General features: G+C 34.8%; 1 protein-coding gene across 1 annotated transcript; it reads left to right on the top strand.

Annotated features, from left to right (window-relative positions):
- Positions 1–877: 877 nt before the first annotated feature.
- LOC125652665 (uncharacterized) lies at positions 878–14,306 on the top strand. Its single transcript, XM_048882021.2, has 3 exons — positions 878–1,216; positions 2,372–2,440; positions 13,818–14,306. The coding sequence occupies exons 1-3, from the start codon at positions 967–969 to the stop codon at positions 14,288–14,290; spliced, it is 792 nt and encodes a 263-aa protein (XP_048737978.2). The 5' UTR covers positions 878–966; the 3' UTR covers positions 14,291–14,306.
- The last annotated feature ends 2,907 nt before the right edge of the window (positions 14,307–17,213 follow it).

The raw sequence follows: 17,213 nt of genomic DNA, 5'->3' as shown, positions 1-17,213 counted from the left end.
TTGATATTTAATTCAAACCTTTTCAATACCGACGAAATAACTTTCGCCTCCATACTTGTCCATTGATGTAAATACTACCTTATATGGCATATGCAAATGACTTGGCAATCGGAAGTTGAAACTTCAGTACATCAAACATGGCGCACAAATATGAATCGAGGAATTGGAATGTATCGAAATTGTTGAAAACGGTAGAATAGAGCCTCACAAATCTAAAGTTGCAGGTTGTAAATTTATATATTGACTAAGAAACATAGAATATTATTTTATTTACGTAAAGAAAGTCAGGAAATGTTTAGAATGAGCGCAAATGTTGCGGGAGTGAATCACTCCCGCATTTGCACCATTACGGAGATCCTAAGGAGTTGTAGCCCTCTCCCTAAAAAAAAAAAAAAAAAAAAAAAAAAAAAAAAAAATCAGAGAGGGCTACATTATTGCAGCTAAATTGCGCAGGACACTATTACTTTATATGTACTGATTCAATGCTGATCCCATTGGACCAAACATATTATACATCTATTACTTAACATTAAACTTTTGATTAAAAAATGATGTCAATTCAAATTTTGAAAGAGTTTGGCAGGGTCTGCATTTTGTGGCGGAGGAATTGTTTAGTTAAAGCGTTTTAAATCTGCAACAGACAAATCATAAATCTTGAGTAAATTTTAAGTGCGAAAAGATCAAGTTAAAACAATGTAGCTCAATAACAAGCACTATAACCCCAGTTTTTCAGTTTATATTCCAAATTCTCTTTCAAAGTAGAAGTCAAAAGTACGCTTTCTAAAGAAAAATGACAATGCTACAAAACTCAGGTGCAATCCTAAAACTTATCAAAGTTTATCAGCCTATCAGATCGACGTTTCAGTCAGAATTTGCATACATGTACAGTGTATATATTGAATGATAGCGAGTCAAAATATAGTTTAGGTCAATCCATTTATCTTTAACAAGGAATAACCGAGTAGAATGGAATTTGATCTGTACACTTTCTTCATTTTCTATTTATTAATGATATATTCAAATGGAAAGAAGGTTCATAGCCAACAAAAACGGATTTTGTTGAATGACCCAGATTTGATAAATTCTCGACTGGAAGCCATGGAACGTGAACTGCAGGCCGTGAGGTCAGATTTGACGGACACGAAGACTGAAACCCAAGTCCTCAAACATCTAGTGGATAGTCAAACCACGGAACTCAGAAGACTGAAAACTTCTGGTAAGTTTGTTTCGTAAGAAAAATTGTATTGTAAAGAGATGTAGAATGTACTTATTAGAATGTTAGAAACGTTTTAAACTCTCAAAATGTTGTAGAGTGCAAGTGAAAATCTATCAGCCATCAAAGCAAGACCGCCAGGCTAACACTCCTGATTAAGTCCCAGATTTCAAGAACCCAACTGTGGTCGACATCATTCTAATGTAATGACTAAAGGTGAATAATTTCCCATCGAACTCCGAACAAATCTTATTTCATCATAAAATTTAGTACAAGTATTATGGCGGTAACACGAGTAAAGTTACTATGCTGATTAAGACTATTTGATAAAATTTCATAAGTAAAAAAGAATGCCTTTGCCATCCCCAAACATTGTCAACAACCACCAGGGGCGTAACAAATGATAAATTGAAATGTAGGTACCAAGCGGCAAAAAAAAAAAAAAAAAAAAAAAAAAAAAAAAAAAAATTAAAAAAATCGAATGAAAATGAAGATCAAAGCCAGGGTACAGAAAATTTTGAACATGCATGAACAAAAAAATGAACTTTACTTTTGTTAGGGCTCTGTAATCTAACCTAGATGTTTAAGGTGAACTCGCTGTTAGTTGAATAACCCTGGGTCGCCTTGGACTGTTTATTTGGTCCTGAGTTTGCTTTCCGACTGAAATGTACATCCTCTTTAAGACCTCAACAATTGACGGAATCTCAAAGAATGCAACCTAGTACTGTTAATTTAATGTAATGGTGAATGGAAATAGCACAACAAAGTGACCTTAACCAGAAAGTGCGGAAACAGGCATAGACGACTTATTTGTTTTAGTCATAGACGACTTTTATGAAAACAATTTTTGGTGAAAATGATGTGTAGGCCCGAGCTTTTGTGCTACCGTTGATGTTTCTCCTTCCTGATTTTCCAGTCAGTTATTTCTATTACATTTGCATTCCATTTTAACCCTAACGATGTGCATAACATTATCAAAATTGAAAGACCATATGAATTTCACAAACTAAAGTTCAAAGTCAATTTGAAAAAAAAACCCGACCCTATTTCTTCAACACTTGTAAGAATCCATTCACACTTTTAAAATAGAAAGTTAGAAAAATATTTAATTGTTCGGGAAGATTCACCATTATAATCTTTTGAATTGTTTTTGTACAGGAACAACATACATCAGATGGGGTAGAAAATCGTGTCCAGCGCTGAATGGAACGTCCTTGCTCTACAGTGGTAAATCAATGCATTTAATATATAACTTTAAGAAGTAAAGTGCGCGTGTTCGTGGATGTTGCAGGATGACATACGAGGTAGATGATTGGTTGTATGTTGTTTAACGTCCCGCTCGAGAATTGTTTATGGAGACGTCACCATTGCTGGTGAAGGGCTGCAAAATTTAGATCCTTGCTCGATGCTTACGGTCTTTGAGCAGGGAGGGATCTTCCGAGGTCGAGAAATGTTGTTTTGACATATAAAAGCCAAGGCGTTTGAACTGGTCGAAGATTTGATTTCTTAAACCCATTATTTTTGTCAAAGTTGGGTGTATACGATACTGATCCGCATGATCCCCGTATAATGATTGTCACACCACTTAGAGGTCTGTATACGTATGACATTTAAATGTAGATGTAGATTTCACACCCAAATCTTTCTGGGCCCGGTTTTTGAAAAGTTTAGTCCTAACCAAGTGATCAGCAAACGCAATGGTTAAATTCTGTTTTCAAAAGCAATTTAAGATGATGGTTAGCTAGCACTGTGTTAACTGAGTCAACCTCTTGCTAATCACGTGATTACCTATGCTGCACATTTACCTCCTATGTAAACAATAAGACTTTGTTGTAGAGAATTCAGAGGTAATATTTAATTCAAAATCTCCATTGCTAAGAAATGTCAGTGAATTGTTTCACATTAATTCAAGAAAGTTGAAAGAGATTGTATAATACTTATTCTTTACTGAATCAAATAATATCTATTTAATTGATATTAATTATTGTGATTAATAGTAAACGTACGTTGTCGAAAATGGGGGAGGGGGGCTGCTGCATGCCTTCAAATGAAACATATGGTCCACTATACATTGTTTGATTCATAACTACAAAATTTGTGGGAGGGGTTTAACGATGATGCAATATAGATAGGTAAATTTCTTCTTTTTTTTATTATTATGCTTTATTTTCAGACATTTACAATAACATCTACATATATGATCTCACACACAAAATCGCATACATGCATACAATATTTTCCATACAAAAACACTTTCTACATAAACTATTATTTGACAGCTAGGCAATGATTAAAGGTATTGAAAATACATGTATACATACATGTATCAACAAAATGATACTAAAAGTAATGATAACAAATATAACCTATAAAGCTTTGGTTTTTCATCACTTGTTATAAACAATATAATATTATATTCATTTACTAAATATTTTGGATTTGCATTGAAACACATTTTCACAGTATTTTTCCATTATTCTGTAGTACTTAAATAAATTCCTGCCTCAGAAAATTTTGGCCTGATTCCTTGTGATCTGGAATAATATATAAAGTTTTTAAATACTAATCAAAGAAAATTTTCTAAACAGCTTCCTTCTGTATTACCAAGTAAGACTATTCTTCTTGAAATTTTATAACCATTTTCAATTGCATCGAACCATTGCTCAAAATAATTCCAAAATAAGTTGACATATACACAATCATAGAATATGTGAATTATTGTTTCTGCTTTACAATTACAAAGTGTACACATATTGTTGTCTGAAATTTTAATTTTGTAAAGAAAGAAGTTGGTAGCAATGTAATTCATCAGTACTCGGTATTGAAAGTAAATTATTTTTCTCTTTTGTACATAATGATGCATTTACAAAATATTTCCAATTTTTCCCTGAAATGGGTTCATCTAGTAAAGTTTCCCACTTATCCTTTTTAGAGATTGGGGCTATTCAAGATTTGATATAAAAATCTAACATTGCATGTTGACAACAATTTTTGTACAATACATATTTCAATTTGTTCATTATTTTCATACATTCTACCTTCTGTCAATGCAATAATATCTCTTTTGACTTTTGATGGTATTTTTGATTTAACATGAAAATAGTCTAAAAAGTTATTAGACTCTTTTTATTTCATTAAAACATTTGTTTCCATGTTCAGAGATCAGGTCCTCTAAGTTTTTTTTAATACCATTATCAACCCATTTTTTAGCTCTTCTGAGCCGAAGGCTCAAAGAGCTAATGCTATGGCCATTTGTGCGGTGTGCGTAAACTTTTTAGAAAAAGGGCTATAACTCAAGAACCCCTTGGCCAATTTTTTTCAAATTTGTTACAGGGTATCATTGGCCCAAGGGCTTTCATACATACTAAATAGAGGGATGTGACCCTTTAACAAGGGGAGATAATCCGGAAAATACAAACAAAAGTAGTGGTTGCTAAAAAATCTTCTTCTCAAGAACCACTGGGCAGATTATCACCAAACTTACACATAAGGATGAGGATATGTTGTAGATTAAAAATTGTTCAAGGCATTACCCTGGGGCAAAGGGCGTGGTCTCAAGGTCACTTCAAAGTTGACCTAAATTTATATTTCCTTAAATCTTTGATATTTTAGTCATTATAAGGACTAGGATCATCATATTTTGACAGTTGATGCATCTTAGGACCTTGTGTCAAGTTGTCTCAAAAGTAGGTCACGGTGACCTACTTTTTGAATTTTGCAGGTATTTATTTTAAAATTAATTTTGATGCATATCTTGGACACTTTGAAGCCTATGATCATCAAAACTTGTCAGTTGGTGGATCATGGGACCTTGAAATGCGTCAACTGAAAAATAGGTCACCGTGACCTACTTTCTGAATTTTATGGCTGATCATTTATAGATATATTTTAAGTTGTTATTTCAAATACCGAGAGGTTTAGAATCAACAAATCTTGTAAGTTGATGTAGCTTGAGCCCTTGAAACATATTTATAAAAAAAGTAGGTCACAGTGACCTACTTTTTGAATTTTGCAGATATTCAAATTTTACATTTTCAATTTTGGGCACTGTAAAACCTAGGATCATCAAACTTTGTCAGTTGATGCGTCTTCAGTCTTCGGTTTGTGTCGACCAAAAAGTAGGTCACCGTGACCTACTTTTGGTATTTGACAGCTAAATTACTATATTTCAGACACTATTTGACCTACAATCATCAAACTTTGTCAGTTGATGCATCTTGAGTCTACGGAGTGTGTCGACCAAAATGTAGGTCACCTTGACCTACTTTTGGAATTTGACAGTTATATCTATATATTTCAGTCACTAATTGACCTACAATTATCAAACTTTGACAGTTGATGCATCTTGAGTCTACGGAGTGTGTCGACCAAAATGTAGGTCACCTTGACCTACTTTTGGAATTTGACGGCTATATTCATATATTTCAGATACTATTTGACCTACAGTCATCAAACTTTGTCAGTTGATGGGTCTTGCATGTTCGAAGGGTTTCGACCAAAACGTAGGTCACCTTGACCTACTTTTGGAATTGGACGGCTATATTTATATAATTCAGATACTATTTGACCTACAGTCATCAAACTTTGTCAGTTGTTGGGTCTTGCATGTTTGAAGGGTGTTGACGTAAAAGTAGGTCACCTTGACCTACTTTTAGAATGTGACGGCTATATTTATATATTTCAGATACTATTTGACCTACAGTCATCAAACTTTGTCTTTTGATGGGTCTTGCATGTTCGGAGTTCGCTGACCAAAAAGTAGGTCACCATGACCTACGATTGGAATTTGACAGCTATATTTCAATATTCAGATACTAACTGGCTTAAAATCATCAAACTTTGTCAGTTGATATTTCTTGGGTTCTCAAAATGTGTAAACCAAAAAGTAGGTCACATTGACCTACTTTTTTTGAATTCTTAGGATTTAACTAAAGATTTAGAATACTAAGAGGCTAAGAATAGAAATGGTGGGGTTGTACAATTTATCAGAAGAGCGATTCTAGGCCCTTGGGCCTCTTGTTTTATAGAATGCCCACTTTTGTACACAGCAAAACTTTCTAATATCAAAGCACAAGTAGGTTAATACATATTCAGGACTTTTCTTAACCTTTACTAATGCTTGAATAACCACTCTCCAAAAATCATTATGAATAAAAAAAAAACAACCCACAAACTCTTGAAGTTTTTGTTTTGATAAATAAAAAATAAAATCTATATTCTTAAGGTTACAAATGCAACGTAACAAGTGTTTCTAGGCACCGTAATATTTCAGGTACCTTTTAACCCATTTTGATTTGATATATGAAATGAAAGAGGGTAAGTGAACCATGTTTAGTCCACCATCATCATAACTACCAATGAGTGTATTTCTTTTTACCTTTTTCTGTTCCCAAATGAATTTAAAAAAAATATTTTATCTACTTCATCCAAAATATTCTTTGGAGGGTCAGGAAAGGCAGAAAATAAATGTATCAGCTTAGGTAGTGCTAACGTTTTAATGATTGTTATTCTCCCAATATGTGTTAAGTCTCTTTTTGACCATGATGCTAATAACCTTTTAATTGAAGTAATTTTGGATTGACAATTACATGTTATCATATCTTCAAGGTTTTTGGTAAAATTTATTCTAAGAGGTTTAAAAGTGTTTTTACCCCATAATATTTGCAAATCAGTACAGAAAGTCTCAGCTGAACTGCCAATCCATACTGCTTGTGATTTTGTAATATTAAGTTTCAGGCCTGAGATACTACCAAACTTGTCAATAACACTCATTGATTCTCTTAGAGAATATTCACTTCCATCTAATAGTAAAAATGAATTATCTGCATATTGCCCAAATTTATTTTCTTTCCCACCAATAGTTATATCTTTGATATTTTCATTTTCTTTGAGTGAAATTGCTAGCAACTCTACTGTTATGATAAAAAGATATGGAGCCAAAGGATCACCCTGTCTGCAACCCCTGTCAAGGCTAAAAAATTCTAATAAATAGCCAGAATTTATTACACAGCTAGTGCTGGATGAGTAAAATGTAAGAAACCATTTGAATCACCAAAATTGAATGACTTAGGAACCTTGACAATAAAATCCAATTCCAACGAGTCCAAAGCTTTTTCAAAATCTAAGAAAAGGAGCAGTCCAAATTGTTTCTCTTTTCTTAGATAGTTAATAAGGTCCCCCCCCCTTCACAGTTTTCCTTCTGCTTATCTGATAATTTAACATTATGGTTAAGAACCACACTTTCACTAAGTAATGTTTCATTGCTAAACATTTTTTGCTTTTGTATATGCTCTGAAGAAATTCTGGACTATCAGTATTTGAACCATACAGGTTGACCAAAGTAAATCTTATTTGCAGTAATATCTAGTATGGTATATCTAGCCATAGGATCCTTTTGTATAGAGTGAATTTGAAATTCATAGTTATTTTTAAACAGTATCGCAACTCCAGCAGAGCTACTAGTATAACTACTAAAATAGGATTTATAACTCCATAACCTCTCAACCTCTTGAATACTGTAGGTTTCTTAATATTAACAAATAATAGACACATTTTTGTTTCTTACCCAATTAAAAACATCTCTATATTTTTTACTACTTGATGAAAAACCTCTAACATTCATACTTAAAATATTTAAGCTTTCAGCCTTTGACATGTAAAAAATAGTTCTTTTGATCAAGCTGTCAGTGTTTTAAACAAGGGTTGAGAGTTGACACATGCATTCACTCATGCATACACTCATACTTTCACTTTGAAACACAAATACAGACAATAATGAAGTTTTTAAGGTTTTTTTAGGCATACTTTGCCTTTAGCCAAATGTCACACTTGTCCATCACAAGGCTCCTCCTGTTAAGTTCATATATAAAGAGTTTAGTGTTCATGCTCTTAAGTTTTCTGTCAATGTCATCTTCACATCCATCGTGCGTCTTTTTCCGTTCCTATCTAATGCAAACATGTGTCCGTTGAAATTCCACGCTCTGTCCACCATGTGTTCTCTTTCTTCGGATCTCCGCTTGTGCAATAGTTTTGCATTCATGTTGGTAATGTGATCTACCATAATGAAGTTGTCCTTTAACTTTTCTCTTTTCTTAATGACAGCCCTTCTTACATCACTACATGTACATATGGATTTCACAATCACTGGCCTTGGTTGATTCTTGTTACTGGAGTGGATGTGGTGAATTGCCGAAATGTCTCGCTCGTCTAAGTTTACCCCTGTTTTCCCAGCCACCAATGTACAGACTTTCTTTTTCAGAAGAGTTCAAAAAATTTCATGAAGAAAATGATAAATTACTTTATGTTAGTTTGTTCACGAATATTTATATGATTTTATATTGATGTTTTCTTATTTATTTATCTTTAATATTGATATTGGACCTTTTAAACACAAAAACATTGAAACACCCTTCTGGCTTCATACATTATTGTTGAATACAAGCAAATTGAACATTTTGAAGGCTAAAACTCGCAATTGTTAGTGGTCTCTTTTGACGTTATTAAGCAAGGGAGATAAGTCATCATACTATATTAAATTATTGATACTGTAACGTTTCTGGGTTCGAAGATGCGGTTGCTCTGTCTGAGCAATTTGAGGAATAATGAAATAAATGATAAAGCTCTCAATCAAGTATTTTAATTAAAAATATGTACAAATATCCTATTCAGTCCTGGAGCGCGTGCGCTTCCTAAGTGAAATAGCATTCACACCTTTCGTAATAAAAACAACAAAGTCTCGAAAGCCTTATACAGGCACGTAAGACTTGTTAACCAAGTTTAATTTCTTCCCTAAGCTGTACACAGGACTAACTCAGGTCGACTTCAGTCTGGAACTGACTAAGAGCTCTGATGTCGCTGCTTTTATACCCTAATTAATCACGTGATCCCGGGGGATCTAAAGGGTGCAACAAACCGGAAGAACTTGCTCCACAGACAGAATGGGATAAATTGATTTCGATTCCTACTTTTGTTTCAATACTTCATACCACAGCAACATTTTACGATCTGTACCAGGTAGCGTCTGTTACCTTGCGAGTTTTTCTGAATGACTTACTTACATATCTTAACTAATTAAAGAACACAAACTTCTTTTTTTTTTGGAAAATCGTCTCCTACGACTTTCAATATTTAAATCAGATTGTGTCTTTTGTTGAATTCTAACTTGAAAGGGACTGACTCACGATTTCCCCCCAAATTTTTGTTTTTCACTTTTAGTGATGAAAATCTACTGCCTAATGTGTTTGAAATATCTTAGTAAAATTTAAGGTTATACATTATCACAGCAGCTCATTTTAGAGACTTTATTATTTGTTTTGTAAACAAAGATTATGGTACGTTATTGTTTACGAAGTTTTTAAAAGAAATGGATTTAGATATAAGTTTATTATATCTATCACATTTCAAGTATTCTTTAGGTAAATTGTGTCATTTGAAAGTTAGATTTGTTAATATGCTTTAAATTATAAAATTAACATTTCGCTGATTTGTTTGTAAAAATAAAAAAAGACTCGCATCTTTGTTTACATAACACAGATTTTGCTCTTATATCAGGTCAAAATTTTGGCTATCAACATTAAGTTATAATTTTGTCCCCCGTCGCAACGCGGAAGTGGACAGATATACCAGTGTCCGTGCATCCGTCCCACTCCGACGAAACCACTAAACGGATTTTGTTCAAATTTTGAGGATTGTTAGTCACCATACGTTATTGATCATATTATGCAACCAGTTTGATTCGACAAATTTTACAGAGTTATGGGACTTACTTGAATTTGTACATGCTACACCATAGGAACACTTTGTGGACGCAACTCTTTGGACACCGCTGTACGGATTTAGTTCATATTTTGCAGGAATGTGTGTCACCATATGTACTAGATCATATCCTGTCGTCATTTTGATTCGACTCATTTTGTTGGGGTTCTGGGACTTTACCTTTTTTGCATTATGCACTATAGGAACACGTTGTGGACACAACTCATCAAAGACCGGTGAACAGATTTTGTTCAAAAAAGGTGTTGCACGTCTCATGTTAATTTCCCTAAAGATGTTGCATGAAAGATCGAAAAAATTAAGCTATTCAAATACATGATAAAACCAGTTGGAACGTATGTCTTGATTCAATAACTTTTGAAATTAGGTTTAAAAGACGTGTATTGACAAAATTAGCCAAAATATTTTCAGTTTAAATCAAGCAATAAGCGATTATTTTGATTTTTTAAGCGTTAAAATAGAGGGATATCCCCGAATTTCAGAAAAACTGCCTCCGTGAAACAATAAATTTAGCATGAACATGTTCTTCGAGATTTCCTCTAAAAAACTGTCACTTTGAAATTTTGTTTCACGAGGGCATTTTTTTGTAAATTTAAAAAAAATCGAAACGACTTCACTGGTATTATTTTCAACTTCACCTGTACGTTAATTTTCCTTAGTAATGTATGGTCTACTGCGTGGTTCAATGGGTAAGATCGTCGACTCTTACATGTAAAGGTGTTTTCTATTTTTAAAACGACCGGGTTCGACTCCCTCACGAACACTTTTTTTTTCATATTACGTTTTCCATCTAGATTTTTTTCTCTGAATTAAAACACGCTTCTAGTTTTTATAAATGTTTCATGTCAAATCTCTGTTTATTATCATGTGCCGAGTTGGAAATAAGCTTCCAACCTGGACACTGTTTAGTTTGTGAATAGGACTCTCAACAAACACGCCGAATACAGCATGCAATACCGATAGTCAAGGCTGCTAAAGAGAACTTGAATGTTTTTTTTTTTGAATAAAAGTTGTTGACAAAGGCAGAGTGCTTTTTACGAAATACCGTTCTGAACTATGCAAAGCTTTGGAAGAAAAACTTTAAGGCTAAACAAGGTAAATAACCGTTTGTCACAATTTGTGATAATGGCATGGAAATAATCCCTCGCTGCAAACCGTTCTTTGAAGAAAGATCAAGAGTATGTGCAAATAAGTGTATTATCGTGCTCACTAGTATAGCAAGTAACATCTACACTCATACACACGCATGCACACAACAACACTCATACACACACAAAAAAAAAAAAAATATAACAAAACAAAAAAAAAATATGAATTTACAGACGATTACACGTGTACCCGACTAAAGCTAAATGTTACGTTATGTTGCCTTATGTAAGAAAACCAGCAGACTTGTCTCTCGAATTCGAAATATGTTACACAGGATGGCGAAACAAAATACGTTGACTAAAGAGTTACCACACTTTACACAACAGTTGTTGGCTGTCTTCAGACACGTGGTGACACTTTGTCCATCACTCGCTCAACGTTTCTGTAGCCGTGAACGTATTTTCTGTATTTCTATAGGTCGTTCTCCAACGCTGTTCAAATATCTCAGAACGCCATGTTATACATGTTGCGAGCACCTGCTCGAGCCATACAATAACACACACAGCTGGTCACCTATAATTACACAGTAACAGTCGTTGTTTTTTTTTTTTACATATACATTATATACTGAAAACTTGCATATGTCGGGTATATTGTGTAATACAAATAAACTGGTTACATAAATTTAAAAAGAGTAACAAAATTTCCTAACGTAAACAAAAATAAACAGTTCACACTCACCGCTGTCGAAATGCTCAAAATTGTGTTCTCACTTTCCACACAGGAACATCATTCGAACACCCGTACTAAATGTACATACAATGCAGGTCCAGTAAACCACACAGGTAAAACTCGAGACCACACAGGTCTATCATTTTCACACATTGGGCGGACACACCTTCCAACTTCCACGACCTGGTCAGAACTAACACGTAAGCATTTAAAAACCGGTCTGACAGCCGTGACCTGCTATCCGTAACGACTATATGGTGAGAACAAACTATGGAACGCCATAACAAGCATAATAAAACAAATTCAAATTGTGACACCGTTAAACAGTTTGAGTTTATATGTATTCCAGTAGGAAATTTCTATGTTGAATCAAATTTTACAGGTGCGTGTACTTCGAATAATGTTGAACTTTATTAATGCGTATTAAACTTCCCATATTTTGTGTTGTGGTCAGAGTCATGTACAGTTGCCAATTGTTAGTTGTAGAAAATAATACATACGAGTATAAGAGCTTCTGGACTGTAGTAGTATAGAATATTAAATATTTGATACACTTGTAACATGTAAGGGTATATTGTATCTGATACTCAGAAAAAAAGAAGACAATTTAATTTTCACGATTTCAAAAATTATCTTTCGACTCCATGTATAATGTATTGACACATACAATGTATTAGGCTTGTCCCTAGTACTCGGCAATCCTTCAAGTATTTAAATGGCAAATACGCAATGAGTATAAATATGAATGAAGGTCAGTTCTACGTCACGATTAGGGAAAATTCCCACTTCGGTGCAACACCCTCTTTTGCAGGATTGTTAGTCGCTATATGTAGTTGATCATTTTCCACCGTAAATTTTGATTCTACAAATTTTTATAGGAGTTATGGGACTTTTGTGCTTCAATTTTGTTTTGCGGTGGCGGGGGACATATGGCTACGCGTAGCTATCTTGTTAATATTTAACATGAATTTTGTTTTCCATAAAACGTGAACAAGTCTCTTTAAGGTCCAACTCAAATACAAGAATAAACTATTAATTCTGGGGTTAAAGGAACTACAAATATTTTATATCCATACAGCTCAAGCTATAAGACTTATAATGAAGTATTTGCATGTTTCAGGACTTTAACAATTGTTTTAAAACATTTTTATTTTAAACATACACTTGTTGATGTCATATCCGAAAGACCCATTAAAATGCAGTCTGATTAAAATCAAACCTTCACTAGCTCTTTTTTATTTTGATTGTCGCGAATCAAGTTATCACTCGGCAATCAAAATTTAAAAAAAAGCTAGTGAAGATTTGATTTTAACCAGCCGAGGGTTGGCGAAGGAGCAATCACTACCTATATTTACGTCTTATGTTTGACGCGGCCAGAGCACGAGCGAGGGCTCGAACTCACGACCTCCCGGTTACGAAGCGAACGCTCTACCACCGAGCTACCGCAACAGGTGTACCGATGACCCCCGGAGACACAAGAAAGGACCCTCAGAGACACAATAGGTGTTTAAAATTTTGTATAGAAACACGCAGAATAATTCTTTAAAGCTATATATATATATCTGTTTTAGAGCTACAACGTTACAATCTGTAAATTAAAATGCAAAGATTCCAGAGTTAGGTTAATTTTGATCAGACCGTGGTCCCCGCAACGAGGACGGAACCACAGCAGGATGTCAAGTTTTAAGGGAGATTAGCATATCAAAGTTTTTTTTTGAAAACCTTACTAACCACAAAAGTATAACATTTCAAATTACTTAGTAAGTATCCTCATGTAATGTAAATTCAAACTTCGTCAAACCATGAACGCCGGGGCAAGGACAGAAACAATAATTCAGATCTATTTCTCTAGGACCACCATGGACTTTAGAATTTTACAATGGATGCAACTGCTGGGGTGAACGATGTGGCCCATGAGGGGGATATATTTAATGATGGTTTGCCTTTATTCCGTTTTTCTTGCTTTCATTTAAAAGATTACAATGTATAAATGCCACCCTACTCATTACAGGTTTCGCTGCTAGTGGTTTCTATGATGCTAAAGCAGCTTCTACAAATACACTATGTCTCCCTCATGATCCAGACACGGCTCCCGTTGGTTTGCCTGTCTATGCTGATTATGGACGCATATATGGATCTGAATATGAATTTAATTTCAAAAACATCGCTCTGAATGATGACGTTCCCTGTGCTGTTTGTTACACTACACAGGCAGTGTCCATCATGATTCCGGCCAAAACATCCTGTCCCTCCTCTTGGACAAAGCAGTATGCAGGGTTTTTAACATCCGGCGGATATTACTCCGATCAATATGGGAATGAATACTTGTGCGTTGACGGAGATCCCGAGTACATGACAGACGGCGCCAGGCGACATAACGAGAATGGCAGACTGTTCTATCCTGTCCACTCCGTGTGTGGCTCCCTGCCATGTCCACCGTACAAGGACTCTCAAAATCTTGGATGTGTGGTCTGTACAAATTAATAAAAATCATTGCTTTAAAAAAGGATCTTTGTTTTATCAATAACATACAACAACTAAAGAACAACTGCATAAGGTATTTGTCATGCGTATGTCAAATAAAAGCGGATCAAAATGATTTCATATGATAACAGTGGATCATGTGAGGGGATTTCGTCTGTGTAAGGTGGAGTGTGTGAGGGGATTTTGTCTGTGTAAGGTGGAGTGTGTGAGGGGATTTCGTCTGTGTAAGGTGGAGTGTGTGAGGGGATTCCGTCTGTCTACTGTAAAGTATTAGAGATTTTCTTTCTTATGTTAGGCAATTTCATCTTTCTAACGTGGAGTGTAAGAGGCGATTTTGTCTGTCTAAGGTGGAGTATGTGAGGTGATTTTGTCTGTCTACAGTGGAGTATTGGATATTTTCTTTCTTATGTTAGGCGATTTCATCTGTCTAAGGTGGAGTATAAGAGGCGATTTCGTCTGTCTAAGGTGGAGTATAAGAGGTGATTTCGCCTGTCTAAGGTGGAGTATGTTAGGCGATTTCGTCTGTCTAAGGTGGAATGTGTAAGATTTCGTCTTTCTAAAGTGGAGTATGTGAGATGATTTTGTCTAAGGTGAAGTATGTGAAGTGAGCGTTTTATTCGTTGCTCTAATTACTGGGAATCTTACCACTTCAAAAGAGATTGTCCTAATGAACCGTGGTGCAAAATTTTCCAAGTCGAAGGTCATCAATTCGGAGACGCGGAACGCCCCCACTATACAAAGTCTGCGTCGACGTCATTCCGTTTGCTGGACTCTCCAACTGCATGCCCAATTTCTTCCTATGCGAAATCAAAGTATTCAGGATTAGCTATCATTCAGCTGAGCATACATACCAGTATGTGAAAGCCATACGCAGTGGAGATATTCCGTGAGCTTCTGTCATTCAAGCGGTAACGACGGCACTGGGTGCTAGGAAGCTTGACAACATGGTCCTGCCCTCTCCATCATTTACTTCGAAGCAAGTTGTCTTGATAACTGAAATCGTTGAGGCAAAGTCTAATCAAATTCCCTAGGTTAGATTGCAACAATCACTTCTGCCATTTTACTTTTATATTATGTGTTGTACTGGAACACACTTTTTACGTTCCTGTTATTAAAGCAATCCAAGCTGTAACTGACGGTATTTTTCAACTATCCAATTATACATGATTTAACACCTATTGATGCGGAAAGCAGTATTTCTTATGTTATCTTTATTGCGAGAGTTGTCCCCCATGTTATTTTTAGTTACTTATTTGACATACTAAAATAAATATTTCATTGATGTTGGTTTTGAATTAGAGTATACAATTATAACCATTGTGTTTTTATATCGGAGATTCTATAAATATTAACCAGCTTGGGTAAAATTAGTATTTTTTCTTAATTTGTAAGTGCTGTGGATATATAGTTTTATTTTTATTTTGACATGGTTTAGAAGACGATTCTTAATTTAAAACTCAACAAATTTGGTCAGGTTCGTATAAGTGTGCGGACTTCCCTGTTTGTGTTGTACGATTTAATAACTAGTGAAAAGTGAAGACAACGAACAGTGATCAATCTCTTAACTTCTAAAATAGATAGCTGGGCAAATACAGACCCCGGATATACATGTACCAGTGGATCAGGTACCTAGGAGGAGTGAGCATCCCCTGTCGACCGATCACACCCGCCGTGAGCCCTATATCTTGATCAGGTAAACGAAAGTTGACGATGGAGAATCTGAAATCATTCCGTTTGTCATAAAGTTGAGTCGTTAGTTTGCCGTTAATATCTATTTTCAATAAAATATCTAAGTATGAAGCAGAAGTGGACGACTGTGGTGTCTTTTATTTCGAGTTCACTGAGGTATACTGAATCGACATATGAATGAAAATTATTATTATTAATAGATAATACGTCGACGATATATCTAAATGTTGAATTGAAGGCCACAGCAATACATTTTTTCTTCTCATCTGGAAGTTTTTGAATAAATTCTGCTTCATATGAATATAAAAACAGGTCAGCTAACAAAGGAGCACAATTCGTGTCCATGGGGATTCCAACAGACTGTTGGAAGGCCTGATCACCAAAGACCACGAAGATATTGTCAATGAAGAACTGCAGCATATTTATTTTCAACTTCAGAGTACTTGTGCGTGGAATCAGAATGGCGTTTAACAAAGTAATGTTTTTGGATGACTGATCACTAGATAGGAATATTTGCGTTTTCCATTTTTGTTGAAGAAGCAACTGTCTATGATGTCAAAAAAATCTAGTCTGTAATTTATCGTGAGGAATGGTCGTGTAAAGTGTTGAAAAGTAATACGTTTCGATGTTGTTGATTTGAGAAAAGTTTTGCGATTTCAAGTTTACTAAAAGTTCTTTAGAATGTTTCAGAATTCACATTTGATTTACACCACTTCTGACATATGTAGTTGCACAGTACGTTTGAAGTTTCTCCTTCACAGGTGTTAATATTTTCGTGAGGAGGAAAGACAGGGACTTGGTAGAATATTTACTGGATCTAGCAATGTATCTTTGTTTGTAAGGGTTTTTATGAAATTTAGGAATTCACTCACATTTATTCGACCCATTGACTGGGATATTAAATGTGCCTAAAACTGAAGCATGGTTTTGAAGAATTTCGTCTTTGTAAAGATGGCATATAAGTGCGATTACCAAAAGTGGAGTTAATATCAAGTTCGTTTAAAATACAGTTGTAATAATGAGCCTTACAAACAAAGACAATGTTGTTATAAGCTTTGTTAGTTGGAACTAAAACCTATTCCTAATGTAACCTATCTAATTCTTGCATCACTTCTGGTTTACTAAACAGAGAAGGATAGATGGTACGTATTTTTGTTTTCATATGTCTAATGCGGGATATTAATATTCCTCTTTAACTTTTAATCCATTCTGATAATGTATAAAGTTCTTCTTG

Source organism: Ostrea edulis, chromosome 5, assembly GCF_947568905.1.
Source record: "Ostrea edulis chromosome 5, xbOstEdul1.1, whole genome shotgun sequence".
NCBI classification, from domain to species: domain Eukaryota; kingdom Metazoa; phylum Mollusca; class Bivalvia; order Ostreida; family Ostreidae; genus Ostrea; species Ostrea edulis.
Note: the sequence above shows the minus strand (reverse complement) of the source record. Positions and strands in the feature narration are given on the sequence as shown.

Coding starts and splice junctions, on each gene's coding strand:
- LOC125652665 (XM_048882021.2), top strand. CDS start 967: ATGGAATTTGATCTGTACACTTTCTTCATTTTCTATTTATTAATGATA. Junction 1,217..2,371: donor CAGAAGACTGAAAACTTCTG/GTAAGTTTGTTT, acceptor GTTTTTGTACAG/GAACAACATACATCAGATGG. Junction 2,441..13,817: donor AACGTCCTTGCTCTACAGTG/GTAAATCAATGC, acceptor TACTCATTACAG/GTTTCGCTGCTAGTGGTTTC.